Genomic DNA, 14,059 nt, shown 5'->3' with positions numbered 1-14,059 from the left:
TCCAAATGGGTCATGACCCAGTATCCAGTGGTCCAAGGATTGGGAGCCATGTATAAAATAGTGCTCATGGAAATTATGAACAATATGCGGGCCAACTTTGGCTAATTACAGTATCCATCAGTATTCTTAAATAGAATTAAAGATATTTAAAAGGGGGGGGGCTTTGAAAATGATTTTACTTTGTATATGAAGTAGAAAGAAATCTGTTATTTTCGATCAAAAAATCATTTGAGAAAATTATCTAGGAGGCTCTGGAGCACTTTATAATACCATAAAAGAGAAAATATTTTAGATACTAAAATGAAAATATAATCTTTAATAAAATTATTTAGAAAGTTGGTGTTATAAATACCAACTGCTACAGCATTACTATCCCACCCCAAAACTGGAAATATTAATAGCCCACTTTATAACATTGAATAGATTATAAACATGTAGCTTTTTGTGTTATTAACCAAAGCAATTATGAAATTAAAAAAAACTTGAATGAAGTTTGATGGAGATGATATATCCTGTCTAGTACATGAAAAAGTTTAAAATACTTTTGGTGTGCATAAAATTTCATGTGCATTAAGTTTGAATAAAATAATCAGAGGATTGTTTTTAACAGAAAGACCAGCTTAAGAAAATATTCTAACTCTAGAAGAATCTCAAAATAAGACCTAACAATTTATACATATAAACATTCAAGATCAAAAATGACAGGCTGAAGACAAATTATATTAAATTAAAACTAATTTCATCCTGTGTTCCTTAAATACTTGGTACATTTTTTACTTTAATGCTCAGTTTGTCTTAAAATCCATTTTAAAAGAAGAGATCAGGCATTTTTCTGCCTTGTTGGCTGCTTCCTTTGAAGGCTTTCATCATCGTGTCCCTGAGAAGTGTCCTTAATGTTGACATTGGATAGCAGCCTGGGACAGTGCTGGGAGACCAGAGAGCTACACGTGATTAGGTACAGTCCTCAAGGCTTCTTCTCGAGAGCGACTCACACACACATTCTGAAAATAAAATAAGAAGAATTGGTTAGCAACCTTTAAGTGGTTCATAGTCCAAGGAAATGCATAGTTAACTCTGGCCTGACCAAGAAGATTCTCTTGATAAATTTTGGGAATTAAGAGATTAACCTCTTAGAAAAATGCCCTCTTATGCCAAAATGAATAATTTGGCTTAACTACATCCGAAGATAAGCTGCCTTTAGAGATCTTCAGATCTAATAAATTCCTTACATTTCTGAAGATGAACTGCAGTTGCAGACCCACATTGTATTCTAGAGATACATGCTCCCCAAGCAGCTACCTTCAAACATAGAATAAAACATGTAGACCATGAGAAAAAACGACAACGTTGGGGTTTGGGAATTTACCAGAAGTTATAGATACATAAAATTACGCATAGCATATAAAAAATTTTATTGTCTCGCAACACTAGAATTGAGGAGCAGGAGAATTTATAAAGAAGTCTGATTCAAGATTATACACTGAATAATAGCAGCTGCCCACTGGCTGACATAGTCAATAAACTTTTTCAAAGCTCAAGTTACTACCAACTCAAAAGATGATGGGTTTTATTCAATATGAACTCCTGGGGCCCACATATTGGCTTCAGTAGGTATAGCAGAAGACTGTTTTTCACCATTAACTAACATGAATTTAGGATCATGCACAGCACAATGTTTTTAGCTCTTCAAGTAACAGACAGCAAAGATTTTATTTTCAATATACATGCACAAGCACAGGAGAATCACAACTTCTGAGTGTCATTCATCTAAATCCACCTACCTCTCCTCCTCTTTCAACAAAATCTCTTTTTTCTACCCCACAATCTAGGAAGCACTACAACTTCCTATGTTAGCAAATCACATGACAGTTTCATCAGTAATATTGCCAAATTTTTTCCTTCACTAGAGAAGGCTTGTAATAAATGTTGATTTTCCTACACATGGGCCCTGTTTTCAGCTACCAACATCTGACTATATCCTGCCGAATGCTGCAGATTGGTTGGTATGTACTAAGTGGATACATGACATATAGTTTAATTTTGATTAGCTTGCATTAAATACAACCCTGAATCAAGCAAGCTATTAAACAGCACAACCTTTTACCGAAACACCTACTTTCAAACAGGCTAGCAGAGTAGTGATATAGTGAAAGATTACAAAATGGGTCTTTCTTTGGTGCCCACGAGACTCCCCCTTGCACCAACTTTTTCATTCAATGACTAACAAATCTTAAACATAAGGTCAAGTATGACACATTATGTCAAGAAGATATTGCTGAGATATGCTATTATGGTCCTGTATACAAAAGAGATGCTGCATGCAAAATTTTGGACAGCCACCAGAAGGCAGCAAAAAGATGCCTAAAACACTGTGCTTTTGCTGCCATCTGACTTTTGCATTTCAGATATGGCAGACCTAGTGATAAGCCACAAAGATGAATACGAGCCACAAGAGCCTAAAGGGAGAGGAGATAGGATTCAGCAGAGCAAATGAGGAAGCCATGGGAACATGCAACTTTACATCCTGATCATGACTTCCCTGAACATTTCCAAAATCCACTGAGCAGAGGCAACACCAGATCAAGGGCCAGAGCTGAAAGATGCAGAAACACAACACAGCTGAGAAAGGAGCAATAGTCACAAATGCTCTTATGTGGACTACATTTGGAACCAAGCCAGCGCTCTTCAGCTGGTTTAGAAAAAGCTTTGAAACCTAGGAAGTAAAGACGGGCAGTTGGAGATGGGCCAACAACATTTAAAAAATACTGCCCACTTAATAGGAAACAACTTTTTAGATACATTAAAATCAATAAGAATTAGAATTTCTAATGATAGATTTTACATTGGTCAATGACATTGGAATAAACACACTATCACCTGAAAAATATCCAGCTATCTTCTCATTGATTCTATTGTATTTATTGCAACTATCAGATGTATTGTAACTATTAATAACTTAGGCACTGAAAGTACTGAACTGAGCTTTACTGGACATAGAACATTAAATTAAAAATCAGCAATAGTTAAGTTATATTGCAAAAGGAACTATTCATATTTCAGCAGAAGTGAACAATAACTTGTTAATTATTCAACTACTTAGTTCAAACAGTCTAAAACAATTTGATCCCCAAGTCATGCAATACAGAAAAACTGCTATATTCAAATTTGATTCCAAGGTGATTGGAATGGTTGATTGAAAATTAAGAAAGTATGATAAAAACAGCACCACATCTTTCATAGCTGATCAGGAAACAGGAGTCACAGATGAGCAGGGACAGTTACAAGGGCATCCTCAGGAGGTCTGACAATGTCTACATTCTGTATAATAATAAAAATACAGAAAATATTTATCGTGCAGGACTACCAATCAGTGTTTCCACAAGTAATCTCCCGAATTTAAATTAATGGATGATTGCAATTCACCAAGCAAAATTAATGCCTGTTTTTCTTATAAACATATATTATTGATTTATAGAACAACCATAATGCTGTAGCTCCAACTTGGCACCGGCAACCTTCTTCCCATATACGGAGAGGTTACAATTTTAAAAACTCCAATTTCATTCATATAATTGTATCTAAATACCTGCAAACCTTGTTCTCTTACATTGTCCAGGTTAGTGGGGGCAGGGGGTGGCAATGAGGCTTAGCAACCTAGATCTGTTATGGAAGGAAACCACCACCACCCTTTTCAGTAATGGTATCTTCTTTTCTTCACTACCGCTTTGGGCATCTGGGCATGTGCAGGAGGTCTGGGTGGGTGAGCGGAGCCTCGCGCCACCGCCACTACCGGTTCGCCTGAACCGGTGCGAACCGGCGGAATACCACCTCTGCCCGTTTGCACCCATCTTTAATATGTTGCTATTAAATTGGCAAACTTAGTCCTAAAAGATTAGCCCTCTCCTAGCAGTGCTGTCATTTATATGGCAAATGGCTTGTTGTGGGCAAGTCTGAGGACTCTCAGCACAGAACTATATTATTAGTTGTTACTTCTGCTCACTAAGTCACAATGACCTTATGGGATACCTGTCTGCATACAGAAAGCAATGCAATATCACAGGGTCATTTAGTCATGCCTTCCTTTGGACCCAGGAAGTCCCTAGATTAAGAATGAGCTCAGTTTCTAACTCTTGTCCTTAACTCAAATTTGTAATTCAAATTTTAACTCGTACTTACGAGAAGGCTGCCTGTTACTAAAAATGGTGGATGGTGTTCTTTTTTTCTCAAGCTGTCAAACTGCTGAAAATAGACCCCACATTAAAAATGTGCAGCTTCAGTGGTTCAAGGAAGGAGAGCTCTGCCCACCATTTTAGTAAAAGGGCAGGCCATTTGTAAGTACAGGTTGTTTATAAATGAAACATCCTTAACCCAGGGACTGCCTGCTTTGGTCTGTTACTTTAGCATTATTGTTTCTCATTCTACTAATATCAATCTGACTTTTTTCGGCTGAAGTTATGTCAAACTTAAAATCTAGGCAAGTACATCTCCAACAGGGAGCTCCTACCTCCAAGTCCATGATTATATAATACCACATAAGTCACCTCATCCATGACTAAACCATTAATGAGAACAGGTTTTATATAGACCAAACTGGCATTCAAAAGCAACAGTCAGAGCCCAAGGAATGAGGACACAATAACTTGGTTTATGGGTTGAGTATTGGATTCTGGACAAGCTCTCAAGTAGCAACCCCAGCAGCCCCTCAGATTCTGACCATACCTATCCCTGCCTGTCACAATCTTGAGGTTTCTGCTTTCTACTCTCAGTCCTTTCTCCTGTCAAAGGCACCCATACCACACACATATCTGACAACCACCAACCATCCCAGTCATTCTAATAAATATCAGACTCCCCCACTCCAGCTGTTTCTGTCTCTACTTTTCTATCTAGGTAAGTAGTATGATGGAATAGCTCTCCAGTTAATAGAAAACCCAGGCTGAGTCCAGAAGAAAGGTCCAATATGCAAGTGTCCAGAGCACAGTGAAGAGAATGATAAGGGAGAGCTCAGTGCTACCTCCACCTGACTTTCTCCGGGCTTCAAAGCACACCCTTAAATTTCTCCTATCAAGCCAAAAGGACCTGCAGAAAATTGTCTTGATCACAGACTGAATAAGGATCAATAATATGAATGTAAATCCTAACAACATGGTGATATACATATGAATAGTTCCTTGGTCCTATATAGATGCAGGAATGGGCACAACTAGCGCACCATCCAAAGATGTGCATAAGCTCTCCTAGCCACAGCTGCCACCTGCTCTTCAAGCCAGAGCTCTGAGTTCTAGGAGCACCTCAGGATTGTGCACCAGGTCTACCTGAGGTAGTGTTATCCCATCCAGAATTAGAGATGGAAAAACCTTGTCTCAAGAGGCTCCACATACCCACAGCCTCTCCATCTCAGAGGCTGAATCAGAGCCTGTTTTGCTCCATCCAGACCTGGACAACCTGGGATAGGATGTCCACAGCATCCGTCAAGGGTACTGGAGTGGATATATAAAACTGGGTGTCATCTGTATATTGATGATATCTCACCCCAAACTGATGGACCACCTCATCCAAGTAGATGTTAAATAGGAGAGAGAAACCAAGTCCTGAGGCACCTCATACAGTAGGGAATGCAGTTTGATTATCTCCCCGCCTATCAATACCGACTGAAACTGATCGCAGAGTAAGGAGGAGAACCAGCACAACACAGTGCCACTCACTCCAATTCCCAAGCCGGGCCAGAAGGATACCACAATTGATCATATTAAATACCGCCAAGAGTTCAAGAAGAGTCAGGATGGATGCATTACGTCCATCCCATGGAGGTCATCCATGAGTGCAATCAATGCAATCTCAGTCCCAAATCCTGGTCTGAATCTCGACTGAAAGGCATCTAGATAATTGGCTTGAACCAAGGTCCTCTGCAGATGCCCTGTGACCACTCTCTCCACCACCTTCCTTAAGAAGGGAAGATTGGAAACTGGGCAAAAACTATCCAGCTTGGATAGCGATGGTGTACCACTGCCTCCTTAAGAGCTGGTGGGACCACTCCATCTTTCAAGGAGGAGTTAACTACCACCCATCCCTTCTCATGCAACTTGCAACTCTATTACTGATCCTGAAAAAAATCGCTTACAAATTTCTTTTACAAACAACTGTTTTAACTGACTGAAACTAGTTAAACGAGCTAACTTTCAATCAACAAGCCATTTCAACCAAAGCTGTTATGATCAATGTTCTGCTTCCAAACATTCTATCTTTTTTCTTAAAATCTGTTAAAAAGCAGCTATGAATTAACACACATGAAAATATGTATTAAAGAACACACCATTATGTATACATTTATTTATTCCCTCTCTCCACTTTCCAGCTATTAACTTGGCTTGATATACCTGATTCCCACTGAAGCCAAGAGTACAATCATATATCATTGGGTTCATATAGCTTATTAAACTATATTTTTATTTAATGAACAAACCATCAGATATCAACAATGAACTTAAAGGTACAAACTACAAATGTTTGTTCACACAATAACCAAACCAAAATTAAACAAGCCATAGTTTGACTATATGGACCTAGTAGTAAATCATAGTACTGGTAGCAGAGACACACAAATGGCTCAGAATCAAAACATGAAAAGTAATGCTGCACACACCGAAACATTTATATGAAATTTTCAATACCCATAATTTTGTATTAAAAAAGACTGCCTATGAATTTATGGTTATTCCAGAATTTTAATATTTAAGCTTCCATTTGTGTCCAAACTAGCTGGACACAAAAATCTTTGCTGCTGTTGTTCTACAATGAGCAAAAGGTGGTTTTCAAAATCTAGATTAAAAAAATCCAAACTAATGTAGTATATTTCACATAAAACATACAGATACTGGAAACTGAACTACTGCAGTGATATTTGACATGACATAGTGAGGGTTGCTGTAGTATAGCACAAGGCAAAACAGAGCCTGCTGAAATTAGGAGATTAGAAATTAGTTGAATGCAGAATTCTAATGTAGAATTCGGAATTAAAGAGAACATACAACATTCCACTAATCAGATAAACTGTTTTATCAGTGTTCCCAAATATGAAACTCTGGACCATTGTAAATCCCCATTCCAGGAATCAAAGAAGATATGAAGCTCAAATTTATTTTATTTTTTTTGCAATGCTCTCCTGCTACCTTCTTTTTTAAAAAGTACATTTAAAAAACTCTACTTTGGGAAGAAGCAATCTGTAAAATGTAGCCACGAAAGGGACAGGGAGTGCTTAATTCTTCTGTTACTGGCAGGTTTTCCACTTTAATACATCTTCCAAGCTTCTTGTAAAGTTTTAAATTCATATTGAGTAAGAAGACCTACCTGTGGTTTATCCCTGTGTGTATTTACAGCCTCAACATTTAGAAAAATAGATTCCACTTTGCAACCTGTAGGCGAAATCACCATTTTTCATATTTAATATATTTTATCACTAAAAAATGAACAATATCAACAGCATAACAATAACTTCTTCCTTTTATAGCCAATGGATAATGGAATTTGACACAAATAAATACTGGTTAAAAATAGTTCGGGTTAAAATTTGTTAACACGTGTAGTATCTGTTCAAGGTAAGATTGTTTTATAAAGTTTCCTCCTATGACACTCTGGCATATAGAGCTTTCTCCTGAGAATCATGGCTAGCAATTTTGAGCAGCTGTAGCAACATTAATATTGACAGACATTTTGAGGGTTGTAAAGTATTGCAAAACATTTGATTGTATGTTGAGAGTAAGTTGAGGGTCTTCCCTAAAAATATTGATTAGACTTTCATGCATGCCTTTAAGCCAGGTTGTTGAATTGGAGAAAGGGAACTGGGAGTGGCTTTTTGGATGTAAGAACAACTTCAATTCTGATATTGAAAATATATTCTTCTTCTAAGTCATGTGCTGAAATGAGCATGTCCTTCAAATTTATTGGGTGACTTTCTGCCCAGAGATTGCTTGATGTGTTAGCTGAACTTTTTTTTGCAGATATTTCATTAACTAAACTAGGTAATATCATCAGTGCTAGTATGAAGTTGAGTTTGCTCTCTTTTTATATACTAGTGGTTTGCCTGGCTTGCCTTGCTTCATTTTGCATCCTACGCCAGCTGGAGAGCTTGACATTCTAAAAATAGAAACCTGCCTTTAACATACAGTAGTAATACATTTATCTGCAGTAACTGTAGCATTTTGGACACTAGAGGTCACTACAGGCTTCTTTTTATTTGAAGTGTAACCAAGTTCCAGGAGTATCTCTGTTTTTAAAAGTTTTCTTCAGAAATCCCAAATTAGAAAAGAAGGCAGTAGTCACCCACTTCTATATTGTTACCAATAAAACAATAGGAAAAATCCGTGATTCATCATTCAGGCTCTGTGATAGTATATTCCTTCCTATAATTAATAATTTTCCATTCTATCATATTAAAAGTTACATTTCAGCTACAACTCTTAAGACTCTGGAAGCACCCCAAGGCTTTCTTCCTTAATATGTTGCATGAAGTCATATTTCAGGTAGTCCTGACACTGTCAACAATTACTTTTTTGGATTCTACCCTTTTGAAACAAGGCGGCATGGAATACACACAACAGACAAATACAGGAGTTTACTAAAATCCAAGGTACAAGAATACTAAAAATATTTCTAAAGAAAAATCAACACTAATCAAGAGTAGGTGAAGCATTTTGAGTGGCCACCCTGAATACTGAATAGAGTAATTCACACCACAACCACTGTGTGGCAGGACCTATCTATTCAAATTCCCAGCTTTACCTCAGGAAGAGTAGAAGCAATGTCCATTTTAAAAGCTTTTGGTTTATGATGAACTGAACAGTTTAATTCAAACTGTAACTTGCTTAACAAGTACAAGTGATTTGTTTTGATAGCCAAACTGTTTGAACTAGGAACTACTAGGCTGCCTTTGATAGATGTAACCTAATGAACTGTTTTTTATAATATAAAGTTGATTAATAAAACTCATAGTAAAGATGATTAATTTGCTGAGCTCAAATTTAATATCTTACCGTAAGCCACTGGAGTTAGCTTTAAGACAGTATGCAGAGGGCACTTGAGATAAGGCAGTTGTTCTGAAATATATAAAGAAAAATAAAAGAAAAAAAGAAAAAAAGACTATTGACTATAAAGTTGGTTACTATTTATATCTCACTTCACTAAATAAATCTTCAGAACAGCTTCCATTTGTAGAAACCAAAGAGCACACAAGCAATGCTACCATGGGGTAACAGTCACAGATTCTAAGAGTTAGCCAGATGAAACAAAAGAATAAAAGAAATGGTAAATTGAAATCACTAAGTAAATAAAAATATTTTAACCGACCTAAAAACAGTGGTTCTCAACCTTTTCTTCACCACGAACCCCCTTTAAATACCTTTTGTGGCCACAGACCATGACCAAAGATCACTAAGACTTAAAATTTAAATCATAACATTTCTTCAAGCCTTCGCAAACCCCTGTGATGACATCACACACCCCCAAGTGTCCGCAGACCACAGGTTGAGAGCTACTGACACAGTGGTATCATAAATATGTACCACTTGTCTGCAATTATCTGGTAAGAAAATGAAAGTTACTACTGACTAACTTGAGCATTCTCTGTGGACATTTGTAAGGTACCTACCTGCAGGCTTATCCAAAAAGTAAGCAATCAAACAACGCATAACAGCTTGGTGACAGATTACAAGCACGTTTTCCTGCCTTTCCAGCTCCATAATTACTGGCTCTAACCTCTGAACAAGATCTTCATAAGACTGGAAAAACAACAGCAAAAAAAATCATCGTAATATGGATATATGTATAAATGATCCTAGTTTTATAATACAATTGATTTGCTCTAAGGTGGGTTAAATAGTACCAACTGTGTTCTCTTTAAAATATTGTGATGGTACAAATTCTTCTGATTTCGCATAAGATGAAAAGCCTATCTTTTTAAAAACTTCCATGTGAAACAAAAAAAAATGCAGATGCTTTTAGGAAACAACTCATTAAAATCAATGCAACTCTTAAAGCAGCTGCATTGTTATTTTATGCTGCACTGATGCATATTAGAGAGGTTTATGCTCTGTCTGGATCCAATTCTACAGAGGTATTTCTTCCTTGCAAGCTTTAATCATTATCTTGTGCTTAAAATCCAAGTGGTAGATTAATGGCAACTACCAAGTCATTCTTCCTCTCTGGATCCATTCTTTTCTAAACAATCTATGCCTATTTTTCTGTATTGATGATTTCCATACCACAGAATTTGAGTCGCAGAAGATTAAAGCTGATTCTGTCACTTTATTCTTTGTCTATTTCAATATTTATAGTTTTAACGTTTATTTTTTCCCTGTGTAAGAAATTTTGTAAATGGGGTTCCACCACAAATGTGCAAACGACAAAAGCGCGCCTGACTAAACCGCGGCGACAAAACCGCACTGACAAAACCGTGCGACGAAGGAGCGACGAAGGAGCCCTGAAGCGCGCCGACAACAGCGCCGACAGAAGCGCGCTGTAACCTAACCCTAAACCTAACCCTAAACCTAACCCTAAACCCTAAACCTTACCTTAACTTAAATCACGCTTCTGTCGGCGCGCTGTTGTCGGCGCGCTGTTGTCGACGCGCTTTTGACATTGCGGTTTTAGCGCCGCGGTTTTGTCGGCACGCTTATGACGTTTGCGCTTTTGTCGGGTCACGGTAAATAGCTGGGTAATTGATACAGCTAGCATTTACCTTGTTTTCATGTAAAAGTAATGAAAGGTGTTCTTGCTGACAGTTTTCAAAAACAGGAATTCTGGTACAGAAAATTAATTTTAATGAAGCTATATCTTTTGCACCCTCAAACATGGAACAAAAGAAGTTTTGGAAAACTACTGTAAGTAGATCAGCTGATAAAAGTGGAGGGCAGCAGCCACCCGATGCTTTACCAAAACATACATTTTTGCTTTGCTAAGGAACACGTGAACAGTATTCAGCCAAAGTTAACCCAGCAGTAGTCATTAAGAAGATGTGAAAAACACACATCCTTTCTCTCTACAATCAGCAAACAGCTCAAAAAATGTTTCCATCTTACATAACATCCATTATAACCTGACTGCCTCTGTGCCATCTGTACTCCTGCAGCGTTTTGAACATTATGATCTCTCAGCCAACACATGATACATGGATTTAAGGCATGTTGCACTTTAAACAAATACTGTTAGTAGCTGCTTTTATCGGTGCTTTTGATTAATGCCGGACTTTTAGTAGCAGCGTGTAAAAGGGCAGGCTGACAAGCAATTAACTGAGTCTCAAACATGTGGTTTTAAAATTTGTTGCTCTACTTAGAGAAAGCACATGAAAACGCTGATGCATCTTCCATCTGAGGGGACTGGGCTGCAGGATAGCCAGCATTACCCCTCATCAAAACCACTGAACCAAAAGTCTGAAATGGAAACAGATTGATTTCCTCCTTTTCCAAAACAGTTTTAAGAAGCCTTTCATCCCTGCTTAAAATTTGAACTAGGATAGCTTTTTAAGTTACAGAGAAGAGGTGCTCTGTTGCTGTTAATTAACATTTCCTACACAAATGAGAAATTGGTTTCTACTTTAGCAACAATACAGAGAAGTTGCAGAAAAGCTTCCTGATGAGAAAGGGGCAACAAACTCCTTTTATTTCAAAACATTTCTCTTTTGAAACACTTACAAAAAGACTTCTGCATCTTCAAGCTTGCAAGAAGTAAAATTTAACAAACCTCGCCCTTAGGATATCTGTATCTGTATTTATCCTGGTCTCTCAAAGCAAATTCTAAGGGATAATTTTCCTGAATTTCTTCGTATGTCATTTCTTCACAGACTCCCTATGGAAACGAAGAAAATAAGCATGAAGCATGATAAGAAACTTGGGCTGTGCTCACAAAAATTTTGAACGAAAATACCATTTTTGTCATGAATTGACAAGGCTGGAAGGCTATTCTTTCAGGGTCTAATTATATCTCATGTTTTAATGTTTACTGAGAGATAACCTATGTAAACTGAGTTGATCAGGCTGTGTTATTATCATCCTCATTATGAATTCTGACGTTAAGCTGCACAAATGGAAATTCAATTCATGGAACTATTTATCTATGTAATCAAATTTATACCTTGCCATAATCCAAATTAAAATCTTAGCAGTTTACAATAAAATTAAAACAAAATATATAATAATAAAAAATAACAATACCAAACTAAATAAATCCCCACAGAAGAGCAAACACCTTCTGGTACAAAAATATCTGTCTTTAGTTTCTTGTTGGAGCTAAGCAAACCATGAGGGGGGCAGCTCTATCATAACAAATGGTTTTACTTCTCCTCACCAAACCACCTGAAATTGGAAACAACACAGTGGCTTTTCCCAGTTTGATCTAATTGTCGAATTTGCTTTCTCAGATTATTTTTTGAAATATCATCAGAAAAAAACTATTGGTTATTGTCAGGGGATTTAGCAATAATGTTTTTCAAAATTCAATTAATTTAAAATATTTAATGAGTTTATTTCATTAATTTATTAATTTACTGAATTTTAACCCACATTTCTACCAATTTCAACAAATAAAATAAAACTATTTTTAAATTCTAATCAAATTACAAACAGCATAAACAAAACAATTTATCATTAAAATGAATTATTTGCAACAATATTTTTTTTAAAAAAAACTGCTATGTCACTTTCAAGTTGAAATGTTATTCAAGATGGACATCTATCAATCAATCAATCAATTGATCGATAAGACATCAGGGCAGAACTACCATTTTATTTTCACACAATGATTAAAACAAACTTTGGTTTTCAACTCAATTTTAACTTAACTCCCTTCAAATTAGGGATAGTTGTCAAAAATAATAATAGTTTATTGCCTGATATCAGTTTGAAATCAACAGAAATAGTTCTGTAGCAAGAAGGGACAAATTCCACAAATATTTTCTAAAATTGCTGAAACCAACTAACATTTATAATTAACATATAATTTTATGGCGAGAGAAGCAATAGGTGCAATACAATCTAATACATTTGAAATAAGCCTTGATGACTTGTCTGGTAGTTATAAAACTTCAGGAAGCTGAAGCTGTCGTCATCTTCATCAAAAGCTACAAGCAAAAAACTACAAGCATCTGTTATGCATAAAACAAAAAAGCAATCCTACCGCATCGATTTCATTTAAAACTTTCCACTGTTCATAAGGCACTCTCAGAGCCTCAGCAGTCTGAATGGTCCTCTTCATCTGACTTGTCCAGACTTTCAGATCTTTGATGTTTTGGTCATTAATGAACTGGCCCAAGCTCTTGGCAAACTGGAAAAGGTCATTAAAAAATACATTATAATATCACAGCTACTCAGATTCAGTGTCAAAAGATAATACATTTTGAATGAGGTCTTTCAAAGGCTCATGTAGTCCTTCAACAAAGAAATTTGACTAGCAGTTAAGAATCACAATATTTGTTTGCTAAAATGAGAGGGCACTCTAATTTTGGTGTAATAAAACATTGTATGAGTATAAGGAACTTCCACTTGTAGAGATATAACCTCCTGAACATTTCTTATTCAGGCTGAACTATTTACTGTAGGCTTTTTAAGTAGTAAAAATAAATGGAGACCTGTGACACCTCCACGTTCCTGTATCTGACTGCAGCCTTTTTTGAAATGTTTCACAGTTCTTAAGAATCTTCTGATATCACTATCTCTCAAACTTAGCAACTTTAAGATGTGTAGACTTCAATTCCCAAAATTTTCTACACAGCAAGCGACACTGGAAGCCTAAACACCTGGGTTGCCCCACAGCCCCAAGAAAGTTGCCATTGACTTGTAATTTTTAACACGTTCCTGAGGAAAAATTAATAAATATGTTGTGCACATTTTCAGTTAATTTAACATTTTATTTAAATGAAGTTTCTGCTCTGACCCTATTAATTTCTTTGTGATCTCATTCATTCTCTGGAATGGAAATCTAGTTTATTGCTCAAAAGCAAAATGCAGAATGTTCCATATCCTTGGTTGTCTGGATCCAAATCTCTCCTTAAATCCCAGAACACAAACAAATG

At 36.6% G+C, this 14,059-nt stretch overlaps 1 protein-coding gene across 5 annotated transcripts in view; it reads right to left on the bottom strand.

Annotated features, from left to right (window-relative positions):
* Positions 1-286: 286 nt before the first annotated feature.
* Positions 287-14,059, bottom strand: part of PFKFB4 (6-phosphofructo-2-kinase/fructose-2,6-biphosphatase 4) — a 64,294-nt gene continuing 50,521 nt past the window's right edge. For 3 of the 5 annotated variants that reach the window (XM_087709149.1, XM_087709150.1, XM_087709147.1), the window contains 7 exons: positions 13,165-13,311; positions 11,734-11,838; positions 9,644-9,773; positions 9,030-9,092; positions 7,348-7,412; positions 3,227-3,318; positions 287-1,001 (listed from right to left, as the gene is read on the bottom strand). In XM_087709149.1, the coding sequence (XP_087565275.1) occupies positions 3,259-3,318; positions 7,348-7,412; positions 9,030-9,092; positions 9,644-9,773; positions 11,734-11,838; positions 13,165-13,311 (570 nt within the window). In that variant the 3' untranslated portion in view covers positions 287-1,001; positions 3,227-3,258. The remainder of the gene's footprint in view (positions 1,002-3,226; positions 3,319-7,347; positions 7,413-9,029; positions 9,093-9,643; positions 9,774-11,733; positions 11,839-13,164; positions 13,312-14,059) is intronic. The other 2 variants (XM_087709148.1, XM_087709151.1) reach the window with 2 other exon arrangements.

This window comes from Thamnophis sirtalis, unplaced genomic scaffold (assembly GCF_051295495.1).
Source record: "Thamnophis sirtalis isolate CommonGarterSnake01/CBP01778 unplaced genomic scaffold, rThaSir2_p1.2 scaffold_3, whole genome shotgun sequence".
NCBI lineage: Eukaryota > Metazoa > Chordata > Lepidosauria > Squamata > Natricidae > Thamnophis > Thamnophis sirtalis.
Note: the sequence above shows the minus strand (reverse complement) of the source record. Positions and strands in the feature narration are given on the sequence as shown.